Consider the following 23,092-nt stretch of genomic DNA (forward strand, 5'->3'; position numbering starts at 1 on the left):
GATTCTGCCTGTCTGCTAGAAAGGGGGGGGGGGGGAGAGAGACAGAGAGGGCATGCTGCTGCCTGGATAGGGAAGAGGCATGATCCTGAGTCCATGGAAAAGAGAGAGAGGAAGCTACAAGTCTGGCCAGGGAATGGGAAAGGAGGCAGGATTACATTAAATCTGCTGAATCTACTGAACATCCTGGGTGGGGGGGGAGTGAGGTGTTATGTCATAGTCTTGTACGTGGAGATAAGAGTTCTTAATATTAGTGACACTGAGCTTCTGTTCTTTTGTGTGCAACAGGGCTGCATGCTTAGTGCCAAGGGCTACCGGTTCATGGCTGACATTCAAGGAATAGGGAAGGAGGCAGAACGTCAATACTATAAGTTTTTCTTCTAGAAGCAGGAACTGTTCTGTCAACTTGAAACAGAACCCAAATGGGAGGGGGAGATACTGGAGCTGGTGCTACTACTAAGGACAGTATCTCTGCTGATATAGTTGATCATCATCTTGGATCCAGTGACCTCCAGATGGTGTGGTTATGTATCAAGAGTGCAGGAGATGAAGGTTTATTCAAAGGTGATGGAGCTAGACTTCAGGAAAACTAACTTTGTTAAAATGGGGGAGTTCCTTGGAGTCATTAGCTAGATGCAAAACTCTAGGGGGAAGTAGAAGAGCAGCAGACAAAACTAAAAAGATATTTTAAGGGCAACTAACATTTTTCTTAGGAAAGTAAATAAAGGCAAAAAGAGGCCGCTATGATTTTCTCATGTAGCTGAAAAGATAAGGGAGAAATGTTTAACATTCATTATCTGCAAGAGATCGCAGAAAGAGGAAGACGTGACAATATCTAGAAAACCTAAGAGAAACCTGGAAAGTAGTCAAGAATGCAAAACTTCAAATGGAAGAAAAATAAATACGGTAAAATGGGGCGACAAGACTTTTTTATTTTTTTAAAGATATTTTAGTGATAGAAGGAATTGCAAAATTGGTAATATGACATTCAAAATTGAAGAGAAGGAACATGTAGAGTCTAAAAAGCAAAACTGATTAACAAATGCTTCTGTTCATTGCTCACTGGGAAAGGGCCAGGAGCAAAACCACATAAAAAAAAACACAAATAAGACTGCAAGTGTGGTGAACCTCAATCGATTTTCAGAAAAGTGTGTTTGTAAGGAGCTAACTAAACAACATAGTTAAGGTGATGGGACCAAATGGGTTTCATCCAAGGGTACTAAGGGACTTTAGAGAAATTCTGGCAATTTCACTCGCTGACACTTTCGATTCTTCTTTAGAGTCAGGAATAGTTCTACAGGACTGGAAACAGGCAGATGAGGTTCCTATTCACAAAAGTGGAAGGTAGAAGGCTGGGAACGGCAGGACAATTAGTCTGACCTATGTGGTGAACAAATTAATGGCATCACTTCTAAAACAAAGAGTAGTTTCTGGAATCCAGTGGAATGCAAGATCTGAGACCGCATTCTATTATCAGAGGTTCATCTTGTCTAACAACTCTGATCAATTTCTTCTATTGAGTTAGCAAAGAGTTGGATCATGAGACTACACTAGATATAGTGTACTTGGATTTCAGTAAGACCTTTGACATGGTTTTGCATAGGCAATTTCTAAATATATTTGAGCACTCTAGGTATAGACTGACTGATTTGCTTAGAAACTGGTTCAGTAGGAGGCAACAATGGGAAGTGGTAAATGGAGTTCACTCCAAGGAGGAGGACATTACTAGTGGTGTGCCTCAGGAATCAGTCCTTATTCCCATTCTTTTTAACATTTTTGTAAGTGACATTGAGAAAGCACTGTTGGGAAAGGTGTCTTTTTGCCAATGATACCAAAACAGGGTAGACAACCAAGATGATGTGTAAAACACAAGGAATGGGGTAGGCTCTGGCAGCAACATTTAATAGTATAAAATGCAGAGTTATACATTTTAGGATGCAATAAAAAAAAAACAAACCAAGTGGATATAGTGGATGAAATTCTTTTAAGCACAACAGAAGAGCAGGATCTGGAAGTAATTGCATCTGATGATCTTAAGGTAGTTAAACAGGTGGATAAAGCAACAACAAAAGCCAGAAAAGATGCTTGGCTGCATAGGGAGAAGAATGGTCAGCAGAAAAAGAGAAGTCAGATTGCTCCTGTCCCTGGTGAGACCTCATTTGGAATACTGTGTACAATTCTGGAGACCAAACCTTTAAAAGGATATAATCCAAGAGGAGTCAGTCCAGAGGGTGGCTATTAAAATTAGTGGTCTTAGTTCTAAATCATATGGGGATAGACTGAAAGATATAAACATGTATATCCTAGAGGAAAGGCAAGATAGGGGAGATATGATAGACATTTAAATATCTGTGCACAGGAGAGCCTCTTTCAATGGAAAGGAGGCTCTAGAACAAGGGGTCCTGTAATGGGGGTGAAAGGAGGTAGACTCAGGAATAATCTTAGGAAATATTTCTTTAAAGAGAGGGTAGTGGATGCATTGAAGAGCCTCCCAGCAAAGGTGGTAGAGACAAAAATGGTATCGGAATTCAAGAAAGCATGAGAGAAATACAGGGGATCTCTAAGGAAGTGATGGGAATTGTAAAGCTCAATTAGCTGGGCGATGGGAAGATTAGATAGGCCATATGCTTTTTCTGCTATTATGTTTCTCTGTTTCTATGTATTTGAGAGAAGTCTTTTATTGGGGTTGCTGGTTCCTGTCATTGTTTTGTGAGGGAGAGGGGTGGGGGGCGGGGTATGTATGGGCCCAAAATGTCCAGAGTATGAAAGCAGAAAATAAAGCATTTTATTTTTAGTTTAGTGATTTCAATCTGATCACCTTTTGGAAAATGAAGGAGCAGCATTTCCAATCTCTTTATATTTAGCATGGTATAGAAGGACATGCATTTTCTATTTTTTGTTTCTCCATTGCTGCAATGTATCAGAGTCTGGCTTCCTGGGAATTGAGTTTTTCCCCTGCACATTTCTATTTCTAATTTGTGTTAACTTGTTTTGTATTAGTGAGAGTCTTCCTTGGTCTGCCTGCGTGACCAAGGAGAAGTATTCTACTAGGGTGCAGTTTCAGTGTAGGGATCTATAGCAGTCTGGCCTGTTTTTCCAATAAGAGATGTGTTGGTGTTCTAGGGACCAATGGAATATTTGAAATAAGTGTTTTCATAGGCTCTGCAGCTGGTTGAGGGGGCACGGCACTGGGCAGTGGCCCCAGACCAAGAACAACCCTGCATGTGACTACTGGAATCTTTTTTTTCCTAGGGGGAAAAAAAGCACTGGGTGACCCTGTTCCCACAGCTCCACTGAAATCAATGTAATTGTAGTGGGTTAATGCCATGGGACACCTGTGGATTTCCTGTAACTGAACTATATATTAATCTTTCAGATAATGTATAATTTAGAAAACCTCACTAAACAAAAGCTATGGCCAATCAGATTGCTCTCCACATGCCAAGTAGCAGTTGCACCATGCTTTAAAAATTGACATCATTTATTTATTTAATAGAAAAGCAAAATTGCATGTGTTTTTTTGTTTTTACTAAGTCATCTAGCACAAACATGGATTTTAAGTGGAAGTGTAATTAAAGACATAGATTTAATTACTTCTACTTAAATGCAGGCTTACCTTCTACTTGAACTGCGATTCTGGAAGATCTCCAAATCACTATCCTTTGAAGTTGGGGAGCCCTTGTACGTGTAGAACACATCCTCTGTCTCAGTAATGTAGGTCATCTCATTAGCTAGGTTATCCACAGATGAGTGGCGTGGTTTCCGGATCTCATGACGTAACCTAGGGCTCCGCCTGGAGAGGAAAGGGGGAATCCATGAACACAAGTTTTCAAATTTGAAATCCTTTTAAAGGCTCTTCAATTTGTAATTTAAAAAAAGCTTATGGAAATTCTTAATTGTTCTTCTGTGCTAACATGTTAGAAAAAAATACAAATTTAATATTAACGAGCCAGCATTCACTCCTAGTTTTCTAACATAAGTTATCAATAAAAGATGTTTAAAACCACTCAGCTAATTATAAGTATGGATCCACTGAGAGTTTTAAATGGTCACTTTAAGCTGGCTCTTATGGTCAGTATTGGAGTCTATGTTTTTCGGGAATATTTAGGACAGTGAAGTAAAGCGGAGACATTCTCCATTTGGGGATCCTTGGAAGGAAGTGCTCAAAAAGTAAGGGAAATGCCTTCTAACCACAGTTAATTAAAAAAAAAAATATATTTTTTTTTTTAAAATCATACCCTGCCCCCTTCCTAAATGACAAGTTACAAAATATCAACACATCCCTCAATTTGTGGAATTACTACAGATATTCGGAAATTTCTGAGGACTGTCATAGACCCCCTAATATAAGCAGCCACTGCCCTGACCATTTTTTTTAATTTTATTAAATTGTGTGTGAAAATGCAACCACAGAATACATCAATTCTGATGTTATAAAAATCAATACAAACAGATCCTTCAGCACCTCAGAAGTGGTGAAGAATAAAATATTTATTCAAATGAAGGTAAAGCTTTATCACTCTAAGAATAAATACATTATTTTCTACCAATGCGAATGTGCCAAAAGGTCAATTTTATAAACTTAAAAACGGGTATGTGCTTCTAGGAAGCATGCATAGTAGAACATTTTAACGCTGTACGCAAGGAATGGATCCTTTCTGCACAGAAGAAACATTGCTTTCACATCCAGAATGTTTAAAAAAAAAAAAAAAAAAAATTGCCCCAATTTTAAGTCTGTCATGAGCACAATTTTCAAAATTTTTCAGATTTCCCTTTGAATAGCACATTTAGTAGAAGTTACCACACCGTCTGGGTTCAGTTCCGCCAAAAAGGGAATAAATACTAAATATCCTCTCCACTATGGATAAACGAAAGTCAGTGGATTCCAGTATTTAGTGTTACCTTCTTTTATAAGGGGGGGGAGGGCACCTTGTATTTAGCATTACCAAATATCGTACTTATAAGAAAAGCACTTTAAACAAAAATATACAGCTAAAAATACCCCCTTCCCCCCAAGTTTCATGCATAGAAAATGATTTGCCAAATATTTGGAACGTTGACTAAAAAGATGCACCACTGTTTACCAGTTTGGTGTTATGGGCGGAGAACGAGAGGGGAGGCTTTTCGTCTCTAGATGTTCAACGGACAAGGATCTCCTCAAATTAGTGTTCCATACCATTCCACCGATCACCTTCCTGCAGACCTGACTGCTGACAGACCTGAAAAAAAAATTTAAATTCATTGTTACTATGTTCACTTGGGGAAAGGAAGGGAAGGGGGAAAACAACAAAGGCAGGGAAGCAAGAGAGAAGCCATCCTTAAAGGCCTTCAAAAATCAGATTCACTCTACTATAACTCAAGCAATTACACTAAGATTATGCTTCACAACATCCCAGGGGGGGGAAATAAGTTTAAATGAATCTTTCTGAAGCAGAATGCATTTGGATTAGTCATTCAGATCCAAATTACATTCCTCTATTATATTAGAACAATAGAACTGTCTTTCTTCTTTTCAGTTTTCAAATTAGATTCCCAATCTTCATAATAGATGTAATAAGCCTTTATCAAATTATTTTACTGCTGACGACATTAAACTGTTCTATTAAAACTAATGAAACCGGCCCTTTGCTAGTTATCTATGAAGGGCTGACAAAAATACTGGAAAGTGTAATAAAAGGACTCTCTTTAGTCATATTAAAACTGCTTAAGCCTTCAAAAGCTGGATGTGTAAAATCTTTAAAGCTTTCTCTACTACCTTAATCCTGTAAGCTGGTCACTGTGCAAATGTATTCACAGCACCTGCATCACCATTGTCATCATGAGTTCAATTTACTCAAATTTAAGCCTTAGAAACATTTACAGCCAAAAATATTCAGCACCCTTAACCAATATCCAAGTTTTAAAAGTCACACTGGGTTAAAAATTGGTTGAGTAGGAGGCAGCAAAGGGTAGTGGTTAAGTGGAGCTCACTGAGCGGAGAGGGGCATTACTGGATGAGTGCCACAGGGATCAATCCTAGAGCAGGTTCTTTTCAATGTTTGCTTAGGTGTCACTGCAAAAGGACTGCCAGGAAAGGTTTGCTTTTTTTTTTTTTTTTTTTTTTTACAGACAATATCAAAATCTGCAACAGCCAGGAAGTTGTAGAAAACACGAGGAAGGATTTAGCAAAGTTTGAGGAATAGTCTAGAGTCTGCCAGCTAATATTTAATGCCAAAAATGCAGAGTCATGAATTGGGGCTTGCAAAAGTCCAGGGGAGCTCTGCAGGATGGAAATTAAATTCTTCTAAGCACAAAAAAAAAAAAGAGGGGGGGGGGGGGGGGGGTCTGTGGGTGAGCATATCAGATCTTAAAGTGGCCAAACAGATAGATAAGGCAATGGCATGAGCCAGAATAATGTTTGGGTGCATAAGGAGTGGAATGGTCAACAGAAAGGAAAAATCTAACTATGTATACCAGAGAGGAATGGTAAGATAGGAGAGATATTATACAGACATTTAAGTACCTGAAATGTTTCCATGCAGAAGAGGCGGACCTCTTTCAATGATTTTGGAAGATCTCCAGAAAGATCTCAATGGAGAAGAGAGAGAAAAGAAATAGACTCCAGAGTATTCTAAGGAAATATTTCTTTACAGAGTAGGCAATGGATGCATGGAACAGCCTCTCCATGAAAGTGGTAGAGATCAGGACATTACCTGAATTCAGAAAAGCATGGGATAGAGGATCTCGGAGGGAGTGGTAGGGATTGTAAAGATGGAATAGTTGGTGTGGATGAGCAGACTAGATTGGTCATATGGTCTTTTTTTTGCCATCATCTTATATTTCGTAAAAAATAAAAAAAAGGGGGGGGGGAGTGAAGAGGACTCTTAGGTTCTTTATCTGTTGCGGTCTCCACCGCTCTCCCCTTACTGGCTGTAATCAGGGCTCACCTCCGAAGCCGGGAACGCCGCCGCGGCTCTGAGTATTCGGGGCGTCCGCCATTGTTGGGCCGTCTCGCTGCCGCCCCGTGCACACGCGGGGACGCGCGTTATGGACGTACGCTCACCGGAAGCCTGACCCCGCCTGAGCTCGCCACGCCACGCCCCAAGCCCAATATAACCGGCGTTCTGCAGTCCTCTCATTGCCTTGCAACGAGGGTCGCTACAGTGTGTAGCTCTTAGTTGCACTTCTGTTGTACTGCTTCAGCCACCGACCTCTGCCTGTTCCTGACTCTGCTTCTGCCTGCCGCCAGCCACCGACCTCTGCTCGTTCCAGACTCTGCTTCTGCCTGCCGCCAGCCACCGACCTCTGCTTGTTCCTGTCTCTGCTCCTACCTGCCGCATGCCTCAGTCCTTGGCTTCTTGGCCGCAGCTGCTGCGCTCCTGTTCTCCGGACAGTGTCCTACGCAGGTCTGGGCTGGAACTGTTTTCTCTACTGCCAGACTGTCTTGGGTCTTGTTACCTTCTACTTCCTACCAGGCTCAGGCCTACTCGCTGCTGGCTCCCATTTTGCACCCTGCAAGTTACCATACAAGACATTACTGACTCTGGCCCTGCTCCCGCTGGCTCTGTGCTCCCTGGCCTATTAGCCCTTGCTGCTGGACTCTGTGCCTACTCCTTGCCTGGGCCTTTCTATAGAGACTGACACTGTGCATAAGTCCCAAGGGACTGGGACCCTACGGGCTCCTCCTGGGGGGGTTCCGGTTCCCGGGTGTGAAGACCCTTACATGTGTCTCCTAAGCCCCAAGGCTCCAGGACCTTACGGGCTCCTCCTGGGGGGTTCCTGGTTCCCGGGTGAAGATCTGTGCCTGTGGCTCCGCCTCCCGAGCTACTCTACCCAGGGTGGTTCGGCTCAAGGGTCCACTCTCGAACTGCAGCTTCCCAGACTGCAACATTATCTCTCAATAAATTTGCATGACGTTTTTACAATGGCCCCAGTTCAGAACATAAGATATGCATGAGCCTTATTAACCATTTTCAGATGAGCTATGTTACTTTTGCAACATCACCAAGAACTTAACTTGGTCAGAGATGACCCACTAAACAAACTCCAGCTGTGATACCAATTTAACACATGTAAAAAAGCCAAGAACACTTGTCCATGTGTCAGGCGCCACCGGCCTCCTTTAAATACGTTTAGAAACATCTACACTGCCCTGCATTATTAGAATCCATGTGAAAAGAGAGAATGGAATTGCAGTAAATTAGAGAAAAGGCGAAAAGCAAATAATTTTTAGCTCAAAATCTTTGCTCCAGGAGGGATATGCAGACAGCTACCATTAGCCTGTCCTTTTAACTAACACTCAGAAAGCTAGATGTCAGAACTGCTGCATGCTTGTACCATAGATAGGGTCCTTTGGTTTCAGTTTAAACTGATTTTCTCTCAAAATCCCAGATTTTTCCAAAAAAGGTGACATTCGGTTGAAACAGATATTCACTCTAATTTTAGGCTGATTAAAAAGATATTCCAGAGATGCAGAAGCAACGTTTCAAAGCTTCCAGCCACTGCTGGAAGCCAATGTGGGCCAAAGCCCATGCTGTGTTTCAAGTCCCACCCTTCACCAGTGAAAGCGCTCACCCTCCAGTGCCACCTATGCAATGTTTCAAGTCCTGCCTTCTCACACCCCCAAGCAGCCAAAGTGCCTGCTGCCTGGTGCCTTGAATGCATTTCAAGCAAGCTCTGTTCACCAGAAGTACTTCCCAGCAGGCTTCCTGGCCTGCATAAAAGCAGAAGTGCAGTGTTGCAGAGTGAGGGAGCCTCAGTAAGCATGCTGCTGAAGGAGAGAGGAGAAGCCTGGAGCCACCACAGGTAAGGATGAATGCTATTTCAGTATGGCTGGGGGAAGTGTGGTGGGGAGGGACGGAAGGAGATTCTTAGTGAGATGGGAGGAGAGAAAGGGGCCATGTTAGGCAGGGGATGGAAGTAGAGTGGGTGGGTGGGAGAAACTGATGCTTTATCATCCTGGGTTCTGTAAACCAAAATAGACCTTTTTTTTTTTTTTTTTTTAACTGATTTTCTCCCATTTTTGTTCTTATAATAAACTCTGATAAATTCCCGGGAAAAATAAAGAACAATAAAACACGAAAATGAAGGTCCCTAACCATAAAGCAAATGTCTAATAGCTCAGACACTATGGAAAATGTGCTAATTTAAAGGAAAAACATTTGATTAGTATGCAAACTAATTAGCTCTTTTCTATATTGAAACCACTTAGAAACTTTTGAACAGTTTAGCTAAATTAATATGACTTCTTAAGGAGTCAAGGGTAGTTTTCCTTACAGTCTCACACCTTATGCAGATATTTATGCTCTCTGAAGTTCTACCCACCTTTGCTCAATTCTCCTTTCTGGCACCTGTCCTTCTATTTTTGTGCATATCTCCCCAGAGTCCTCTGCTACTTAAACTACAGCAGAGTGAAAAAAACAAGCTAAGGATAAACACACTCCAGACAACCCAAAATAGAAGGGTAAGCTATACAAGTGAAATTAAAAAGCTGAAAACAAAATATAATCCTGAGTTATGAAAAGCATTTTCAATTAAATTATATTGATGCATACATATTAATGTAAGGGCCCATAAAAAATGACAGGGGGGGGGGGAGGCTGCAGGGGAAGATATGTATAGACAGATTCACGCTCCTGGCCTCACCCCATTCCAAGAATGGTCTTTCCATCAGAGGTTGGAAGTACACATACATGAGTTTCCTCAGCAGATAGATTATTTTATTTATTTATTTTAACACTTTTTTATACCGGCATTCGTAGGACACATCATGTCGGTTTACAGTCAACTGAGAAAGGAAATTACAATGAACAAGGGAGGGGCTAACTGGGTAAAATACAAAATACAAAGGAAGAGAGAGTCAACAGCAGAATTACAACTTTTTGCATTCAAGTTAGGGTTAAGTATGCAAAGGAACTTATATACAAATTAAACGAGGCATGTACACTTGAGAAATTGGCATGTGTGGGCTTATTTACAGTATGGGGAGGCAAGTGCACATATGTATAGTTAAAAGCTAGAGGGGGGGAGAAAGTAGGGAGGGAGCAGGGGGAGAGGGGCGGGTGGGGTAAAGTGAAAAAGGGGTACAGTAAGGCACGGGTACTTTGAGGGAGGGGTTACTAGGGGGTGAGAGGGAGGGGTATTGGGGGGGCTAGGAGTGCAAGGGAAGGAAGCAGGGGTAGAGTGAAAGGGGTACAGTAAGGCACGGGTACTTTAAGGGAGGGGTTGCTAGGGGGTGAGAGGGAGGGGTATTGGGGGGCTAGGAGTGCAAGGGAAGGAAGCAGGAGGGGTGATGGGAAGGGGAGGGGGAGGACAGGGAGGTGGTGTAAAGGCTGAGCGTGAGCTAAGGTGGTTCGGAGGACAAAATTAGGATTGAGAGGAGTTGGGGTAGGCCTGTCTAAAGAGCCATGTTTTGATTCCTTTTTTGAAGTGGCTCAGGGATGGTTCTAGGCGGAGTTTGACGGGGAGGGAATTCCAAAGGGTGGGGCCCGCAATAGAGAGGGCTCTATCCCTGGTAGTGGTAAGGTGTCCAATTTTAAGTGAAGGGATTTGGAGAGTGCCAGCAAGGGAGTTTCTCGTGGGGCGATTAGCTTGACGGAATTTTGGCATATTTTCAAGCCAGGGTGAATTGTTATTGTATAGCGTGTTATGGAGGATGGTGAGTGTTTTGTACTGGGAACGGAAGGCGATGGGGAGCCAATGGAGGTCCTGGAGTATGGGAGTGATATGGTCTGTTTTTCTGGTGTTTGTTAAGATTCTTGCCATGGTGTTTTGGAGGATTTGGAGGGGTTTAATGGTAGATGCTGGTAGGCCTAAGAGGAGGGAGTTGCAATAGTCGAGTTTGGATAGTATAGTGGTTTGCATCACAGTACGGAAGTCGTGGGCGTGGAGGAGGGGCTTCAGTTTTTTGAGGATTTGAAGTTTATAGAAGCCCCCCTTTTAGTAGTGAATTAATGTGGGATTTGAAGCTTAGTTGATTGTCTAGGGAGACTCCTAGATCTCTGACACTGGGAGCTAGTGTGTGAGTTTGTGAGGCGTTTTGAATCATTTGATGGATTGAATCGATTGGTTGATTTGCTATGATAAGGATTTCTGTTTTAGAGGCGTTGAGTGCTAGGTGTAAATTGGAGAGGAGGGAATTGATGGATGTCAGACAAGATTCCCAGTACTGAAGGGTTTCATTGATGGATTTCTGGATGGGAATGAGTATTTGGACGTCGTCTGCATATAAGAAGAATTTTAGTCCAAGTTTAGAGAGGAGGTGGCATAGTGGGAGTAAGTATATATTGAAAAGGGTGGAGGATAGAGAGGAGCCTTGGGGTACGCCTTGTGTAAGGGGAATGTGAGCAGATTCAATATTATCAAGCTTGACTAAGTACTTTCGGTGGTCGAGGTATGAGGAGAACCAAGCTAGGGCTGTGTTTGAGATTCCTATCTCTGCTAAGCGTGATATTAGGATTTGATGGTTCACGGTATCAAAGGCGGCTGAAATATCAAGAAGGGCAAGTATGTATGATTGGCTGTGGTCCATGCCTTTGAGGATGGTATCCGTTATAGCAAGTAGATAGATAAATATGTGCTGAGTCAACATTCAAACAGCATCCATACTTTTACATATAGCAAGGCTAGAAAGTGATCCAAAAGCCATTTTCTGTGATAGTCATGCGAAATGTGTAATATTACAATCTTTGTGGCAAATAAGAACATTTTTATATTTCATCTTCAATTAAGAGTATTAATGAACAATTTTTGGGTTAATACCAAAAATATACCCAAAGGGCATGAAACAGTCACAACTACAGGGTGTTCAAAAAGGATATAGTAAAGTCAAATAATATTACCAAAAAAGGGCTAAACAAGCAAACTTTTAATTATATAGTTTATTACTTATCTATTAAGTCATAAATACATAATGCAAAATAATTAAATACAATATAAAAAATCTTATAAACCTACACTACAGGAACTCTACTTTAAGGTCAAAAAGAGATTTCTACACCCACAAGATTCATGACCTCATCTACGACGCAAAAGCCCTTTTCTCCTATGTATCCGAACTTACTCTACCCAACACACTCTCTATCCCTCTCGACCATGCACAATCCAAAGCTGATGAACTGGCTATGTTCTTCCAAAGCAAAATATCCAATCTCTTAACCCTCTTGCCCCCTACCCCCACCTCACCTATTAGCTCCTACCACCTCCTAAATAAAAGAATCTCTCTGGAATCGTTTGAACCCACCACCGCCCTAGAGATTCAATCTCTACTAAAGAAGATGAAACCTTCCTCCCATCCCCTCAATCAAATCCCATCAAAACTTCTCCTCCTAATACCTGAAACCATCGCCAAACCACTGGCAGATATCATAAACTGTTCTTTAACACAGGGAATTTTCCCAGACACCCTAAAACTTGCTTCCCTCAAACACCTCCTAAAGAAACCGGATCTGGATCCTAACAGTCCAAACAACTTTCGCCCTATTTCTAACCTTCCATTTGTAGCCAAGATTATGGAAAAACTAGTCAATTCACAACTCTCTGATTACCTCGAAGATCACAATATACTGTACCCCACCCAATACGGGTTCCGCAAGGCATTAAGTACTGAATCCTTACTCCTTTCGCTAACAGGCCACCTCATCATGGGCTTGGACAAAGGACAATCTTTTTTACTAATTCTCCTTGACCTGTCGGTGGGCTTCGACACTGTTAATCACTCCATCCTCCTCAACCGTCTATCAGACATTGGAATAACAGGCACGGCATTCACATGGTTCAAAACATTCCTCTGTGACAGAGGTTACAACGTCAAAATCAATAATAAAGAATCCCCTCGCTTCAGTTCCTCACTAGGAGTTCCTCAAGGTTCCTCCCTGTCCCCAACTCTCTTCAACATTTACCTCCTTCCTCTTTGCCAGCTCTTAACTAACCTTCAACTAAAACATTTCCTATATGCCGACGACGTACAAATCTTGATCCCCATCAAAGAATCTATTACTAAAACACTTAAACACTGGGAAAATTGCCTCCAAGAGATCAACCGACTTCTCACAAACTTAAACCTGATACTAAACTCTGCTAAGACTGAACTCCTTCTCATCTCCCTGGAAAACAGTACTACCCCACAAAGTGCACCAACTAACACCATTGTTAACCAAGCAAGAGACCTAGGAGTAATAATAGACAACCGCCCGAATTTAAAAACATTCATTAACGCAACCAAGAACTGCTTCCATAAGCTGCAGGTTCTAAAAATAATTAAACCTCTCCTCCACTTTCAAGTCTTCAGAACAGTCCTCCAAGCCGTAATATTCTCCAAGATAGATTATTGCAATTCTATCTTGCTAGGTCTCCCTTCCTCATCCATCCTCATCCATCAAACCTCTTCAGATGCTCCAGAATGCAGCAGCCAGAATCCTGACAAACTCCAGAAGAAGAGACCACATCTTCCCTATTCTCAGAAATTTACACTGGCTACCAATACACTTCAGAATTCTACACAAGTCCATCACCATCATCCATAAAACCATCCACTCCCAAGCCCCTCTTGACCTCCAAATCCCCCTCAGACTTCACACTTCTTCAAGACCTATCAGAGAAGCCTACAAAGGTTCCTTGCTTGTTCCCCCATCTAAATCCACTCACCATCTTGCTTTCAGAAATCGGGCCTTTTCCACATATATATGGTCCATATATATGGAACACCTTACCCCCTGATCTCAGACTAGAACCTTGTTTACTAACTTTTAGAAAAAGGCTTAAAACTTGGCTATTTGGGGAGTGGCCAAGATGGCATCTGTGAGAGAAGTAGTTGGGGAAGCTCCTGAAACGTTTTTGTTTTGTTTGCCAGCTTCCTAGAGATGCCACACTCGAAGCGTAAGGGACAGGTGAGAGAGGGTGCCCCGACCCCTGCAAGACCTGCCCTAATTCAAACGACGTTGACGGGTTTCCAGCCTCAGTTGGAGCTCACATCCCCGGAGAATCCCGTTGAGCAGCGAGGGGAGAGCAAGCGCCCATGCTCCAAGGAGACGTCACACTCAGTCCCGGGGCCCCAACAACTCCTTCTCCACCAGGCGATGCTGAAACCGCTGCAGACCCAGGCTCTGGATGGGTCTGCCAACTGAGGACAGATGGCATCCTTAGAAAAAAGCCCTATCGGGGAGGGAGCAGCTGGAGGAACAGCGTCGATAGAGAGTCAGGGAGGATTTTACATCTCCTCTCCACAAGTGGAGGGAACAATCGGCATTGCCCGAGCTGGAACCAGCAAAATGGAAGCTGGAACAGCCGTAAGGATTGCACAGCCCCCAAGGAAACCTAGAGTCTCAAAGTATTTCACTATCTCAAGCTATAAATTTGATACCCTTTTTACAGACTGAAAAGCCTAAAATTGTTACCTTGGATTTAATCTGGCAGGCAATTATGTTGATGCAAAATGCCGTGTTAAATTTGTCACTGAATATAAAAGAAATGCAGACAACACTCCACAACTCAATCCCAGAAATAAACCAACATACTACCTCTTTGATGAAGGTGGAAGAAGAAATAAGATAAAGAGTGTTCAGCTCTCTCTAATTAAAGGAGAGACTATGCTAGAAAAGAAAATGGAAAGTATAGAAAATACCATAAGATATAAAAACTTAAGGATGATAAACTTTCCTAAATGTAAAATGACTTCCCCTAAAGAGCCGCTAAAGAATTATTTTCAAGAAATATTGTTATTACCTCCTGAAAAGTTACCTGTTATACTGAAAGCTTACTTTTTACCGAAGAAAAAAGAAGAACATATGGAAGAAAATATACCAGCAGAAGGAACATCATTGAATGTTACGGAACTGATAGAAACATCTTATAGTTCTCAAATTGAAATGCGAGGAACTTTACTGGTAAAATTTAAGTTAACAGAGGACAGGGATAACATATTAAAATTATTTTAAAGTAAAAGATCTTTATTATATCTGGGACAAAAGTTGTGGGTTTATCCTGACATCTCTAAGGAGACGCAGTAAGACGTAAGAAATTTCTAACATTGGCTAATCAGGCTAGAACGTTTGGGATTATATTAAGCATTAGATTTCCTTGTAAATGTGTTATGAAAGTTGATGGTGAAAAATGTGTTTATTATGAACCTGAACAGTTAGCGAAATACCTAGAGAATCGAAGGAACCAGGTAGCAGAGCATGAATTAACACCATCCTTATAGTTGTAGGGAAAATGGTATATACTCCGTAATCTCTCAATTTTGGTTAAGAATGATTTTGTTTCTATTGTGAACTTGCTTAAAGTTTGGAACTCCCATATTGTTTGGTAATATGGAGTCAAAGGATATATGTTAAGTACAAATGTTTGAAGAAGTTTATATTATCTTGTGATGATATCTGTATTGTTATTATTTGTACTCCTTAATAATGATTATCAGAATTTGAATGTATCAAATTTGAAAACTGCAAAACTAAAAATTAAAAAAAAACAAAACAAAAAGCTTGGCTATTTAAACAAGCCTTTTTCGATTCTAATTGACTCTCCACAACAACAACAACTATTAAGAAAACTATTAAGAGACCTTTCAACACTATGTAAATAGTTTTTTTTTACTGTAAAATTACTGTAAGTTACTCGTACTCTTGTTTCATTCCTTCTCCAGTTCCAACTACCCTGTTTTATTGTAACTTTGTGTTCCTTTCCACTTGTTATTTGCTTAAGGTTATTACACCCCCTGTTACCTGTAAACCGGCATGATATGATTATATCATGAATGCTGGTATAGAAAAGCTTTAAATAAATAAATATAATAAATACAATGCCAGTCAAATGTAAATCATTAAATAGAACCAAAAATAGCACTAACATCAAACAGACCAAAAATTCACAACGACGACTGATAGGAAAGAAAAAAAAAATATATATATATACACACACACACACACACACATGTAAAACACATAGGACAATATACAAAAAAACCCTCCCAAAAAACCCCCAGAAAATCTAAAGAAAAATCAAAGAAAAGGGGAAGAAAGAAAAAAGCAGGGAGAACCCTCCAAAAATACCAAATACCACTGTTAAAAAGTCTCAACAGATTACAAAAATTATTAAAAGATCCAATGGGAGCTTTACAACGTATTTCAAATAAATCAAACAATGGTGGTAGTTAGCAAATCAATCTATTAACCTTCATAGAAACCAAGCATGTTTCACCAAATCAGGCATCTACAGGAGTATCCATATAATTGTACCACAAGTCATACGATGAATTTGAAGAACATATTGGTGTACCCCACCAGAATCCTCGCTCACATATAAAACTCAAAACTAGCCATGGGTGCATGAAATAAACAGATAGCAGGCAAAGTCCATGGAGCCATGCAACTGCAGGCAGCACTGTGAACCGTTTAGAACTTTTGATCTTGAAGAACAGACGGCTATGGGGAGAAATGATAGAGGTCTATAAAATAAAGAGCAGGAGGGGAGGAGCTAACTGTTGTGGTACATGTGGGAAACAATGACATAGGAAGGTTAAAGAAAGTTCTGGAAGCTAAATTCTCAGAAACTCTCCCCATTCCAGACCCTGGACTCCAAAGGCAGGCTGCGAAGAGGATTTTAGATTTGTTAGGAAATGGGGTGGCCTATTCCGATGGGATGGGCTCCACATTAACCAGAATGGAACCAGGCTGCTGGTGCTAACATTTAGAAAGGACATAGAGCATCTTTTAAACTGGACCATGCGGGAAATCAGACAGTCACTCAGAGGTGCATAGTTCAAAGGCATGTGTCTTCCAAAGATACTTGCAAAACAGGGAAGTTAGAGTATCCCAGCAGAGATGATGTGATTAAGGCTCAAGTAGTCCTGATGGATGTAGACAACGAGCATCAAAATGTGAATGACTCTAAACTGACTGTATTATTTGCTAACAAGTAGGTTGTGAATACAAAGAGAAATGAAAGGACAAAAACATTTTAAAATGGGGAAAGACTGCCAGTCTATCAGAGGTAAAGCTTTAGAAGGACTCAGGGCTCCTGGAAGCTGAGGAAGCCCAGCAGCTGTCTCAATCACATGAGTGGTAGCTTGGCCTTCAGAAGGACAAAGCTGCAAGGGAAGGGAGAAGCAACGAAGGGGTGGAAGCCAGAGGAAAACCTGTGGATGGTGTGACAGCAAAGCCTAGAGGGGAACGGGTGAACACACCGCTGGAACAGTGGGCAGAAAAAAAGCATAACTTTCAAAGGCAGGTATAGCTGAATCCCAGAAAAGTAAATGAGTGTCAGCTGACTGGACCTGTGGTAACTGTCATTACGGCAGAGAACTCAGTGGGGGAAGGGGAGCCTTACAAATTGCCCTTAAGAAGGAAGTATAGAGAGTGGCCAGGTGGAAACCACACAGAATGGCCTGGAAGAGGCAACCCAGACTATCTAGGAGGAGGGAATACAGAATGGCCTGTGGAAGGCAGTGCGACAGAGAAAGATGTGCTGCAAAGAATCCAGAGTGTGGTGCTGTAGGATGCCCAAACCCAACCACTGCAGAAGGACCAGAGGGATGCGATACAGATGAGATGGCGCAGAGGAGTCAGAAGATGCCGTAGGTAAAGTAGAGAGAGAAAAGAGGCCACCACAGCAGTATCCCGGTGACGTCTGGAGGATTGGAATCCGGAGCAGAAAATGGACTAGTGATAAGACTATGGGTGGACACTGGGCAAAAGACACAGTAAGTGGTGGGAATACTCATATTTAAGATAACCCTAGAGGCGGGCTATACAGCCTAAACGCAACCAAGAGTCTAGCTGGTGGAAGGTCAAACATTGTCTATTGGGGAGTGAAGCCTCAACCCTGGATGGGATCCAGGGTGAGTGAAAATGCTTGCCCCAATCGGTTCAAGCTGGGGGGGGGGGGGTATGTGAAGGAGTGGTCTTACTACCCTTCCTTAACCTATGTGAGTCCAGGGTACATGCCGGGTCCACCTTAAATCCCACAGAGGGAAAGAGTTCTGTGGGTGGGCCCCAGATGGGGGAGGATGCAGATCCCAGCTGGAATCAGTAGGCCCAGCCCGGGTCTCCAGGAGAAGTGAGCTCCTGCATATATTGCTGACCTTACCAAAACTGTAAGTAGACTGCTGGAGAGAAGCAGTCTGTGCAAAGAAGAACGTAACTCCTAATTATATTGCTATCCTAACTGAAGTTGTGAGTACTACTGCTGAAGGTAGGCACTATACTGTGACTGTATGTTGAGAAGTGTAAATAAAGCTTTAGTTGAGAAAAGGCTGGAGTTTGCTTGGTTTCTTCTTCTAAGCCTAAGAAGTTTGCATGATCATCCCACAGTGCTGTACATCATATCTCTCTCTCTTTTTATATTTGTGTGTGTGTATTATATATATATATATATATATATATATATATTTCTCTGAGCAGACTGAGCTTCGGAGAATGGGTTCTCTGGTTCCACTACCTTAGCTTGCTTTTCTAACTGCCCTATCTCTTCCTTTAACTGAGCAACTTCTTCTGCATACTCACTCTTTGCTTACTCATCCTCCTTTGTTTGCAGCTTCAGCGTCTCCATCAGCTGGTTCAGATTTTTCCCCTGCTCCTCAGTTCTATTTCAGGAAGCTTTTCTGCACCCAGACTTGTAATTCTGCCACCTGGGCTTGCAGTTCTTGTACCTTTTTAAGAGGCATGTTCTTCTGTATGATTCTTAAGCAACCCTGTCTCTCATCACTTGGAGCTCTTCAGTAAGCTGACTGACCTTCTCTTTTAGCTCTGTTTGGGCTTGTTTGCCCTCCTGAAGTTTTGCTTGAAGCTCTTGCATCTTTCCTTCAGTTTTCTTCCTCCACCCTTCTGTCACCATTTCAGGGACTACCTTATGCTGATTAGTGAAATCTCTCAGAAACTGGGTTAATTACTCCTACTGTTTCCTTTCAGATTCTAATTGGCTCAGAACCTCCTCCAGTTCAAACTTCTGCCTTACTTTTTCCCATAAAGCCTCTGCCAATTGATTGGGAATATCCTTCTTCCCAGACATCTTGCCCTTATATTTTTCTCTAATTTTCATAAGTCTAGCCATATAGTTGAATCCTGCATAACAAGATATTCTCTTCCTCTATCCCTTTAGCAAGCAAACATTTTTCTTCCACATTTTTGGTTTATCATATTTTATTCACTTCCTATTATCTCTCCTGTGTTACTATCCTTAGGTTTAGTAACCGTGGGACCTAATTCTGTCAGGTCATCCTTGGTTTCTTGCTGTGTACCCACATTCCTTTCTGTAGCCTCACTTCCTACTGGGGAAGATACCTCAGTGACTTCCATTTCCCCACTCCACTTCATATACAGTGTTTCTACTGAGTCCTTAGGACAAGGCCCCCTTTCATGGGCTTTCTTACCACAAATTAGACAGGGAAGACAACCTTCAACAATTTCATCCCCAACCTGTTCAGTCAGGCCCCCATCAAGGCCACCTTCAACACAGCACCTCCCAAGCCCCCATGTCCCTGCCTCTGCACTTGCATAATGACTGGATCATGCCGATCCAGTTAACCCCACAGTGAACACTCCACTCCAGTGCAACCATGGATTTCCACTAGCATACCTCAATTTGGCAATGCCATCAACTTACATTCAACCTCAAAGTGGCTGTGCCCTGTCGTGCATAGTGAAAAAAGAACTTTCTCCGATTAATAAGAACATGCCATACTGGGTCAGACCAAGGATCCATCAAGCCCAGCATCCTGTTTCCAACAGTGGCCAATCCAGGCCATAAGAACCTGGCAAGTACCCCAAAAACTAAGTACATTCCATGTTATAGTTTTAGCTTTCCCACCCCGGTTCTTTATCCTGAGCCTTGGGACTGACTTTTGGGGCCTCTTTCAGTGGCTGCCCTTGCTTTAGCCACTTACTTTTCTTCCCTTTGGGAATCCCCACAGATCCTTTTGAAGCCCCAATAGCTTCTACTTTTACTTGCATCTGCCCCTAATAACTTTCACACATCACAAATACGCATTATTTCTGTAGCTAATATACTTCAAACATTATCCCTGTAGGGAGTACAGCACTTGCTCCTCCGCCTATCTCTTCCTTATGCTTATACTACTCGCATACAGACATTTCCATACCAAGTATCCTTACCAGACAAGCATGCAGCATACACTTTAAACCCTGTTTTCCTCTTTCCAGACCTCCATGTAACTTTTACAAATCAAAGACTTCCCTCCCTAACTGCTTCTACCAAGCTGGTCATTAAAGTCCCCTTTCAAAAGTACTTGTCCAATTTTGCAGGTTTTCTTTGTGCATTGGAGTCTTCAACATACCCTGGTGTAGGCTGTACATTAGGATTTCTCCTGGTCTTTGCTCCAAACTCTCCTCCATCTGCTGCACTGTACTGCACAGTCTTCCCTCTAGGCAGTGACCTAGGGGAAGAGAAACAACTCCGTGCAGACTGATAGGAAACCCTGGCCTGCAGCCCAGCATTTCCCCAACTCCAGGCTTCTATTGGTTAGCTACCCTTACCAACAGTATGTCAAAATAATGCCTTTCAGGGCTTCACTTGCCCTGCATAGTCACCAGCAAATCACTTTCCCCAGGTACACTTACCAGAGCAAAGAAAATCACAGGTCTCTCAAATATTCCCCAGCTCACACCATCAGGATTGCTTTGGCTAGTTTCCACACCTCAAACTGGTTCTCCCTAGTCTGGTCAGGTCAGGTCTGGTCACTCTCCTTATTTGATCCTGCACCTGTAGGGTATATACTGGCTCCACTCCACTCCACATTTTCTGTATGACTGTCCAGGCTTCCCTTGCAGTAGTACTTCTTGAGCTCTAGTGCACAGTACTCACTTCCTGTTGGAGGGTTCTGCCCTGTTCAAACACACACAGCAACTCTGGCAATTTTACTTGCAGGACCAAACCCGATTCAGTCTCCCTGCACAAATGTTACTTTTTCTCTCTCGGAAAAAAACGTAAAACAAAATCCTGGCTTATTTAGCCTCTGACTCACTGATAGCCCTGGCTCAAAAACAAGTGGAGCTGACCTTATTTGTTATAACCTAGACCTGATTCCCCTACAGACTCCTGGTCACTCTCTCTTGCATTAAAACATTTTAAGAATTTAAATTTGTGCTCCCTTAGCTACAGTCTTCTATATAGTATAAACAGGGTATAGTCGGTGCTCTATACCCTGTTTAGAGCCACAGGTCCTTTTCTGTGAGCTCCAGAAAGCGTGTGTGAGCTTGTACACAGTTCTTTGTGTACAAGCTTAGCAGCACTGCCTCTGTCCCAAACTGTTTCTATAGGCAGGATTCCCACCAAAACCTCTTCTTTTAGTTGTTCCTCCCCTAGAGACTGAGTTTCTCTTTGGGCACAGCTCAGAGAAAAATTTCCAAATTGATTCCCATATGTGAGATAAGCAAGCAACTTTCTTAGGCTTCAAGCAGAAACCACAATGACTCCAGCCTCTTAACACACTAAAGCGTTATTTATACTTTTCAACATACAATCACAGTAGAGTACCTACCTTCAGCAGTAGTACTTACAGCTTCAGTTAGGACAGCCATGTAATTAGGAGCTGCCTTCTCCTTTGGACAGACTGCTGACCTAACCAAAGCTGTAAATAAACTGCTGGAGGGAAGCAATAAATGCAGGAGCTCCCTTCTCCTGGAAAACTGGGCCAGGCCTACTGACCCCAGCTGGGCTCAGACTTTTATCCTCCCAAGATGAGTCCCACCGACAGCACTCTTCCTGCCTAGCAGGGTTCTGCTCAAAGAGCTCTCTCTCTCTCTCTCTGTGGGATTTAAAGTGAACCAGGCACCCAGCATGGTCCTGCACACATTAAGGAGTGGTAGTAAGGCCACTCCTTTACAAGCACATGTTTATTAAAGTCCTGTTAAAATTTAACTTATTCTGCTCCAAAAGAAGATTCAGAGAATAATTAGTCTACTAATTTTGGATGCCAGTTGTACTCAAAGAACAGAGAATCAATGCATATTCTATTCTCAGAGATTTGAAAATTCCTCTAGGCATTTCTTGCCAGGCACAAAATGCACTTACAATATGTACTCCTGCTGCTCCCCCTGCCTATAATTTGCTTTGAGAGAGACAATGGAAGCACATGGTGAATATATGCTTTCCCCAATCACTGTATACCCTCTGGCAAGTGAATTTTAAAAATCCTGTCCATTCTAATGCTTAAACTTATTACCTACAGTGTATCACGTTGTCTTTGTATTTTCCTTTAAGTACTGGTTGATATAATTGTAAAGCACCTTTCTCATTTCCCCCATTATTTATGATTAATGCATATTTTGCTTTTCAGTTTGTCGATTTCTGCCACATTCATCTTAAAACATTGCTGCATTTCTCACATGAAAAAAAATAAACATTCCCTTTCAGTATATTATTACACTGCAGTTATGAGGGCAGTACAGCCTACTTCTGGATAATCAAGAGTCAGATTCCCTTTAATGGCACACAATGACTAAAAGAAAACTAATCACCTACTGGTTTATGCTTGGGCTGACAAGGGGGACTCTACCCATCCTCCCCGCTACAATCTATCCTCCCCATCCTCTTCCCCCCAAAACGGCTTCTTACTATAGGGTTTTCTGCATTTACTGAATTTGTAATAAAATCTATACTGATCAAGGGCTTACTTGCTTCCAAATACTGCAGTAGATGTAACCTGCTTAAAATACCACCTTGACATTTTTTCTTTTAGACCGGGGGGTGGGCAAACTATGGGCCGCGGGCCAAATCCAGGCCATCACCAAGTTTTATCTGACCCACCTGGCTGTAAAAAAAATTAACATTATGTGCGGCCCATGTCGTATGTCAGGCAAAAAGATGGAATGTACTGCACCATGGCACTGAGCAGTGACGTGCTGATCGGGTTTCCACAGCCCACCAGCAGGAAGAAGAGAGGCACATTGGCAAGATGTGGTGGCAGGATTCCCACCCTCTGCCAGCAAAAACATGTCCTGCATGGTGGTGGGCCGAAGTTAAACTGCCGGCTGGGCTACCAGCATTTAGCCGTCAGGAAGACCACGATAATGCCAGCAGGAAGGGTGAGACACAAGGCTAGGAAAGAGGTATGAGGAAGGGAGAGATTGATAGAGAAGGAAAGGGAGTGAGTAGGAGGGAAGGG

At 42.2% G+C, this 23,092-nt stretch overlaps 1 protein-coding gene across 5 annotated transcripts in view; it reads right to left on the bottom strand.

Moving 5' to 3' along the window:
- PTPN3 (protein tyrosine phosphatase non-receptor type 3) overlaps nucleotides 1–23,092 on the bottom strand; it is a 723,876-nt gene that overhangs the window by 269,444 nt on the left and 431,340 nt on the right. For all 5 annotated transcript variants that reach the window (XR_003854628.1, XM_029589859.1, XM_029589860.1 and 2 more), the window contains 2 exons: nucleotides 5,082–5,216; nucleotides 3,614–3,790 (listed from right to left, as the gene is read on the bottom strand). Coding sequence is in view for 4 of the 5 variants with exons in the window: in XM_029589859.1 (XP_029445719.1) it covers nucleotides 3,614–3,790; nucleotides 5,082–5,216 (312 nt within the window). In the remaining variant the exon portion in view is untranslated. The remainder of the gene's footprint in view (nucleotides 1–3,613; nucleotides 3,791–5,081; nucleotides 5,217–23,092) is intronic.

This window comes from Rhinatrema bivittatum, chromosome 2 (assembly GCF_901001135.1).
Source record: "Rhinatrema bivittatum chromosome 2, aRhiBiv1.1, whole genome shotgun sequence".
Lineage (NCBI taxonomy): Eukaryota > Metazoa > Chordata > Amphibia > Gymnophiona > Rhinatrematidae > Rhinatrema > Rhinatrema bivittatum.